This window comes from Sesamum indicum, linkage group LG4 (genome assembly GCF_026168435.1).
Source record: "Sesamum indicum cultivar Baizhima isolate 11 linkage group LG4, ASM2616843v1, whole genome shotgun sequence".
Classification (NCBI taxonomy): Eukaryota; Viridiplantae; Streptophyta; class Magnoliopsida; order Lamiales; family Pedaliaceae; genus Sesamum; species Sesamum indicum.
In genome coordinates, this window is record NC_142660.1 from 2,245,307 (window position 1) to 2,253,668 (window position 8,362).

The 8,362-nt window shown below is 34.3% G+C and overlaps 1 protein-coding gene across 1 annotated transcript; it reads right to left on the reverse strand.

Moving 5' to 3' along the window:
- Window positions 1-4,649: 4,649 nt before the first annotated feature.
- On the reverse strand, window positions 4,650-7,337 carry LOC105159951 (small ribosomal subunit protein uS4y). Its single transcript, XM_020693457.2, has 3 exons — window positions 7,179-7,337; window positions 6,004-6,385; window positions 4,650-5,035 (listed from the first exon to the last, which is right to left on the reverse strand). The coding sequence occupies exons 1-3, from the start codon at window positions 7,204-7,206 to the stop codon at window positions 4,852-4,854; spliced, it is 594 nt and encodes a 197-aa protein (XP_020549116.1). The 5' UTR covers window positions 7,207-7,337; the 3' UTR covers window positions 4,650-4,851.
- Window positions 7,338-8,362: the final 1,025 nt, after the last annotated feature.

The following is an 8,362-nucleotide window of genomic DNA, read 5'->3' on the forward strand; positions in this document are numbered from 1 at the left end:
AGCCGCACACATCGATGCAGATTAAGGTTTAGGGTTCCAGGAAAAAGCAGAAGCATATAAGGGTGTCTTACCTCTGGATCTTTTTGCTTCTAGCTACCACCGGATGTGTTCTATGGCTTGTTGCTCAAATTCACCAGCGAAAAAGTTAGGAAATTCGGTGGCCCATCCCTCAAAACCAGGCTCTCGCTCGGGGAAGGAAAGGGGGGAAGTTATTTGCAAGAGGGGACAATGATGAGATGGGTGTGATGGCTACACAGTTGGAGGTCATATGAAGAAGAAACGGCAGGTAATGACAGAGAATTGTGAAAAGTGATAAATTTGTTCTTTAGCAGTGTAAAATTCTCTAAAACAATCTAAAACAAAAGACCCAAACATTGTATCAATTTTGAAAATGGGTGGAAAACGAATCCAAATATAGCCAAGATGTTTTAGCATTTTGTACCCCCATCACCGTTGCTCCATTCCCCAAAAACCCTTATCCGTTGCTGCCGCCCACCCCCACCCTAGAAACCATTTCCCATCGCCGCCCCCTTCCCCAGAAACCAATTGCCGTTGGAAAATGCTTATAACTCCACCTCCACCACCCCTTCAATGCGTACTTCACCTTGTGCCCATGGTCGTCGTCACCATGGTCGTTGTCGCTTTCCACCTCTATCCATCACCATTCTCTTTCTTTCTATCTCAGTGTATATAAATATATATAATTATAATTATATATAATATATTTTGTTAAAATTTTTATAAAATATATTTTACATAAAAATATAATTTTAAATTCAAACTATTGACCTGAATTAAAATAAAATTTAGGCCATCGATGTACTAATTAAATTTGGATTTAAATTTACATCAAATTCAACAATTCTTAAATAATATTATAGAAAGAGTGAGAGAGAGAATAGTAGGGAGCGACGGCTTAATTTGAACTATAGCTCTCTTTATATCATTGCCCTTGGGAGTGTAAAATTGAGATAAACTAATCTTAGTTGTTATTTTTTTCCCTCATTTAATCCATAGGAAAAAGAGAGAATCTAGCATGAGTTTATCATGCCTGCCCACCTAAACTTAAAACAATTTATAAACTGAAAGATATTATATATAATATGTATATATGAATGCATACACCTCTTCATATTCTTTTTTAATACCCATTATGTTATATACCCTTTTGTATCCCCCATTATAATTTGTAATTAAAATAGTTATGATGTATTTTGTAACCACAATTTTGGTGGTCTATAAATACCACCATGTATTTCATTTGTAAAGTGATTTTGGAGTGAACAAAGAAAGTTTGTTGGACAAATACATATATTGTTTTCTTTATATTCTATTAAGAGTGATAGGCCAATAAACTTAGAATACATTTTCAGTCGGAATGCATTTTCAGTCACAAAATCATATATTCCGACTGAAAATGTTCCAGCTCGTTTAGAAGTCCCTGAAGCGATTCTAAATAAATCAAATGCATCTGAGTCACAAATACGCCGGAAGCGTGGTAGACCACTTGGCTCTAAAGATGCAAATCCTCGAAAGAGAAAGGAACATATCGTCTCAATTAATCATGATGCTAATGTGACCACTAGTGTCTCTAAGGATAAAATCCCTGAAGCGGTTTTATCTGATGACTCTAAAAGTAATGAGCAAGATCTCGAGGACAGTTATGAGATGTCTATTAATTATGCTCATAACAGTTTAGGTTGGTATCGTAAAGAAATTGAAATGAATGATATTTTTGCCTATTATGTAGCCGTCCAAATCATGGATGAAGATGAAAATGATCCTCAAACTATGGAGGAATGTAGACATCGAAATGATTGGAAAAGTTGGAAAAAGGCCATACAAGATGAGCTAGACTCGCTAAATAAGCGAGAAGTATTTGGACCTATAACTCCAACACCAAAAGGTCTCAAACCTTTTGGCTATAAGTGGGTGTTCATACGCAAGAGAAATGAACGAAATGAAGTTGTAAGGTACAAAGCTAGACTTGTGGCCCAAGGCTTTACTCAAAAGCCCGGAATTGATTTTACTGAAACATATTCACCTGTAGTGGATGCTACCACACTTAGATTTTTAATCAGTTTATCAGTAATTGAACAACTACAAATGCAGCTCATGGATGTGGTAACTGCATATTTGTATGGGTCATTGGATACAGATATCTATATGAGAATCCCTGAAGGATTAAAATTGCCTGAAGCATTACAGTCAAAGTCTCGTCACATGTACTCCATCAAATTGAAAAGGTCCTTGTACGGACTTAAACAATCAGGACGTATGTGGGACAATCGTCTTAGTGAGTACTTAATAAAGAAAGGATTTTGCCATAATCAAATAAGTCCATGTTTATTCATAAAGAGGACAGAGTCGGGATTTGTAATCATAGCCGTGTATGTTGATGATTTGAATATTATTGGATCTCCTGAAGAGATTCGACAAGCAGCTAATTACTTAAAAGGTGAGTTTGAGATGAAAGATTTAGGCACTACAAAGTATTGTCTCGGCCTGCAGTTCGAACATACTAAGGGTGGAATTTTCATTCATCAATCGAACTATATAGAAAAAGTCCTTAAGCGTTTTCATATGGACAAAGCTCATCCATTGAGTACACCTATGGTAGTTCGATCGCTTGATGTTAATAAAGATCCATTTCATCCTCCAGCACATAACGATGAGATTTTAGGTCCAGAAGTACCATATCTCAGTGCAATAGGTACATTGATGTATCTTGCTAATAATACCCGACCAGATATAGCATTTTCTATTAATCTACTAGCAAGATATAGTTCAACACCAACAAAGAGACACTGGAATGGTGTTAAACACGTTCTACGTTATTTACGTGGAACAAGTGACATGGGACATTATTTTGAAAGACATGATGATGCCAAAACAACCAAATTAGTTGGTTATTCAGATGGGGGGTATTTATCTGATCCACATAAAGCTATATCTCAATCTGGATATGTATTCATGTATGGTGGAACTGCTATTTCATGGCGTTCAACCAAACAGACTTTGGTAGCCACCTCATCAAATCATGCAGAATTAATTGCATTATACGAGGCTGGGCGTGAATGTGTATGGCTTAGATCACTAATACATTATGTGCATGAATCATGTGGACTGCAATCAATCGAGAAAAGTCCCACAGTAATATATGAAGACAATGCGGCGTGCATCGCCCAAATCAAGGATGGTTATATTAAAGGCGACAGAACCAAGCACATATTACCAAAATTTTTCTCCACTCACGAGCTTCAAGTGGAAGGCAAAGTTGATGTTCAACAAATTTCATCAAGTCAGAACTTAGCAGATTTGTTTACGAAGGCATTACCAACAAAGGTGTTCAAACAACTCATACGTAATATTGGCATGCGACACCTGAAAGATATCTGCTTCAATTGAGGGGGAGATTATACAACTGTACTCTTTTCCTTAGCCTTGGTTTTTATCCCATTGGGTTTTTCCAGGCAAGGTTTTTAACGAGGCAGGATGTATATGATAAAGAGGTATGCATTCAAGGGGGAGTATTATATATAATATGTATATATGAATGCATACACCTCTTCATATTCTTTTTTAATACCCATTATGTTATACACCCTTTTGTATCCCCCATTATAATTTGTAATTAAAATAGTTATGATGTATTTTGTAACCACAATTTTGGTGGTCTATAAATACCACCATGTATTTCATTTGTAAAGTGATTTTGGAGTGAACAAAGAAAGTTTGTTGGACAAATACATATATTGTTTTCTTTATATTCTATTAAGAGTGATAGGCCAATAAACTTAGAATTTCTCTAAGTTTATAACAAAAGACACCTTCTAAAATGTTAGAAAATATTAATAAATCTTTTAGGAGTGGATCTTATAATATTTACTAATTTTTTTTAATTAAAACAGCTTTTATATATCATTCTTTTTTTTCCCCCTTTAAATATGAAATTTCCAGTACTTAAAACTTTTAACAAATTCAATCCATTTTAGTTAGAATAAATTAAAGTGTCCTATCCTAAAATTTAGCATAATTATTAATATTCTTTATTGGTTACAAAATTACAAATACCATCCTAATATTTGATGAAATTATTTAATCCTTAAATGAAAATATAAAATTATCACATTTGTCCTTACTGTATTTTTTAAAAAAAATCAAACAGGGTGAATAATTTAAATTTAAAAAACTATAAATTTCACTTATTCGATTAACAAAAATCAATTTTTCAAAATAAATAAAATTATTATTCTTAGTCCACAAAAGTATTTTAATAAATTCAAAATAATAAAATAGGTAAAAACCTAGCAAAAACTAACAAATTGGACTAAATATTGAATGACCATTAAAAATCAAGAGACATTTGTAATTTTTCAAGCACAAAAGAACATTCAATTATACCAAACCGATGTTGTAATTTACCCTTTTAATTATGAAACTATGTTTATCAATATATTATAAGCTTCTAAACAAATTTAACAGACTATAGTTGCTCCTGAACATGCATATTTTTGCAGTGTGAAGTAAGGGGTACTGGTCCAGGATAAGAAATCAACCAAAACCAGCTTACCTTTTAACTCTCCCTTTGAACTCACTAACAGCTAACCTTGGAGATCAATCGAAAAAACCTGTCTTGTACAACATGATGCAAAAGTTCAACTTAATACAAATAACAAAAAAGCTTGAAATCAGTGATTAGACAAACACGCAAAATTTAAATGGTCCTAATTCTGAATGTCTCAACAAGATATGCTGATAGTTTATAGAAGCAATCATCAGTACATGAACAAGAGAGACAACCTCATAAAACGGAATTCTACCATTATCAACTAAATTAACTACTACACCTCACTCCTCGTCATCCTCATCTCCATCACCACCAGAAGCCTTTTTAGCAGCTGCTTTCTGGTTCTTTCTCTTCACTCTACCAGGACGACCACCACCGAATGGACTTGTGAGCGAGAAATCGATATGCTTCTGGGAATCCACCCTAACCATGAACGAGGGCACGTTGACAACTTGCCTTCCAACCCTGCACATGTATGAGTTGGTTAATAGAGCATTCAGCTTCTTTTCAAACAAAATTTCCCAGAGTTACAGTGCTGTTCCACTATAGGTATATGTACATTCACTAGCTGAAAATTGGAGCATTCTAAGAATATTGCCCCAAGATGGCTACAATAATGATCTATAACAAATTAGAGGAAAGACCACTTGATCCACATTGGGCAGCTCAAATTAGCATCACTCGTAACAGAATAAACCACAGTAATTAGGGAAATTAACAATAAGGGTAACAGCAGCATAGAGTTCTGGGTTAACTCTAATGCGTTAAGAAGGAACTCTCCGGATTTGTCAATTTTTAATGGCACAACCTAACTGATGATCCATTCCACATTAATAGTAAACTAGAGTGGTAACAGAAAAAAAAAAGGAATATCCACAAAATGCATTCAAATCACGGGCACTTCAGGAAAAATTTCGGGTAATTTACTACGGGCTTTCCTGAGGTTTCTCATAATTACAAATACCACTAGTTATTTAAAAGATTACAAATAATACCTTAACAAATATCCGTTGTGACAACTCATTGTAGGGGTATTTGTTATTTCAAAGAAGTATTTGTAATTTTTTAAACAACTAGGAGGTATTTGTAATTGAGGCACATCTCAAGAGAGCTGACTGTAATTTACCCTAAAATTTTCAAGCACAAAGTAACCAGCCAGATGCATGCATAGCCCCTACATGATGAACATCAACCAAGACAGGTGCAGGAAAAAATGAAAATTGTTATCCGGTCATTTAGCAGCAACCTCTCACCACCTGTCTACCGGATTCTATTATAAGACTACTTTTGTTGGAGAATCTATATAAAGCTGTGCATGTGTATTCATCAACATAACAGATGCGATGAATAATCATCCATAACAAGCTACATTAATCTATGATCAGAACGGAAACTAAAGTCCATTGGAAGGTTTAGAAACTGAGTTATTATACCTGATATGCCTTTGCCTGATGAGCACTCTGGCATGGTGGATAGACTTAGCCATACCAGCCTTGAACACTAGAGTTTGGAGGCGGCGCTCAAGGAAGTTCTCAACAGTGAGGGCCAAGACATAATCAAGCTTGTTCTGGCTCTCATCGAGCAACCCATACCGGTTCATCCTCCTCAGAAGGGCTTCACCTTCAAAAATACGACGAGGATCTTTCTCATCAAGGGTCAAAAGCATCCTTGCATTATTCCTAATGCGGCTCAGGGCATACTGAACCCTCCAGAGCTCCCTCTTGCACCTAAGACCATATTCTCCAACAAGTTTTAGCTCAGCATCCAGTCGCTCCTTCTCATAGGGACGACGAGGCTTCTTAAAAGTCTTCCCATCTGTAACCAGCAGATAACAATTTTGTTGTAAGCTCATACATGATTTGGCATCTATTTTTGTTTTTTTAGGAGACCATTACTTGATTTAAGGAAATAAAGTATGACATGCTACAGGGAGCCCTATTTCAGACTTTAGAGGATCAAAGGTGTAGCTCTAGACAGACACTCCCTTTGCTCAGATACCAAATATGAAACAATTATGCTATGCAAGAAACTATGCATCTTTGCTGTAACCAGAGAACAGGTATATTTTACATAACACTGCATATCAACAGTACGCAAAAAGTATTTAAAAGAAAATCACAAGAAAACACTTGCAACAATCGTGGGAGTGGGAAGCAGAAAAATCTTTTTCCTAGGCTGGGCAGCAAACTATGTCCTAATTTTCCAGAACTCTTGTTCTTATAGTCCTATAAACTTATCAGCTCAAAATGAATAGAAATCACAAAAACAAACTCAAACGAAAAAAAATTCAAATTTCGGAAATGAGTTAAAAAAAAAAAGACCTTTTCCAGCAGCAACACAACTATCACTTAAACATCATGTACCTAGAGTGACAAAACCCTAAAATCCATCAAAATTAAAATGAAATCAGCATTTTCACGAAAAGAAGCAGGAATTCCATAGCCTAACATCGATCCACTATTAAACAGATGCAAAACAAGAATAAATCACGAAAACACGAAATGACAACTTATAAACATTCACAATCTTGCACTCATATATATCAGAGGCATATAAGTATCTCATAGTGTATCCATATGCGTAGGCCGACAAGCTACGAGGGGCTTACAGTTGCGGTAAAAGGAAACGTGCACCATTGTTCTCCGCCTGCCGCTGCCGACGCCCTCAGCCCGATCTCCTCCTGATCGTAGTAGAAAGGAAGGACTAGGGTTTCGAGAGGAAAAATTGGAGAGGCAACCTATATACTCCTACTTCGGGGCCGAAACCCTAGTGGGCCTGCCCGCCTTTGGACGAAGCGGGTCTATTATGCACTGAGCTTCACCACCTCGGCCCAAACACTACTAAATATTATATACCTTATATTTGCATTTATGTTTTGAATGTTTTGTTTTGTATTTCGACATAATTACACTGTCTATAAAACTTCTGTAATGTAAAACGTACATTTAATATTTTCTTTTGTTTTTTTAATAAAGATTTTTTTATTAATTATCATCAATAAAAAAATTAAAAACAAGATTTTATATTTTTAATCAATTTATTACTGATATATTATAAATCGAACAAATATTTTTTATTGAAAAAATATAACATGCAGCGTACATATGATGTTTAAGGATTGTGTGATGTGATATTCTTTACATATACACAACATGTGATATTTTTTCAACAGAAGATCAACAAAAAGATGATCATATATGACAAAGTGCTAATTTCGCAAAGTTAAGATGGTAAGTTGATACAAAAATAAGTTGCGATTGCGAAATGTAAAGACGCAAATTCAGATGGTAAAATGTAATTTACCCTTTAAAATATATTATATATTATATATAAAAATAAAATATATGAATCGACGCATTACATTTAAAAGAATAAGTCATAAAATAAAATTAACTCATGGATATAGCGACATAAAAAATTTGGTGTCACGGTATCACAAATTGTTGTTTATGAGTGAATTTCTTTTTACTAGTCGTTATGACACGACGTCTCTACATGCATATAATAAATAATTATTTATATTTTAAAATTTATTATAAATAAGAATAAAATATATAAAGCAAAACATCACATTTAAATAAAATAAATTAATTTAGTGATATTATCGAAACAGAAAATTTAGTATCGTTGTTTTACAAACTGCCATTTGAGAGTTAAATTTTTATATTAGTATAGATAGATAGTATAAATATATAAAATTAAAAAAAAACTGAGTGGAGGTAGTTGAAAATACGTAAGGGCATTTTTTATAATTTAAAAAGCTAGTCTCACTGTATAAGTAACTGTTATTTG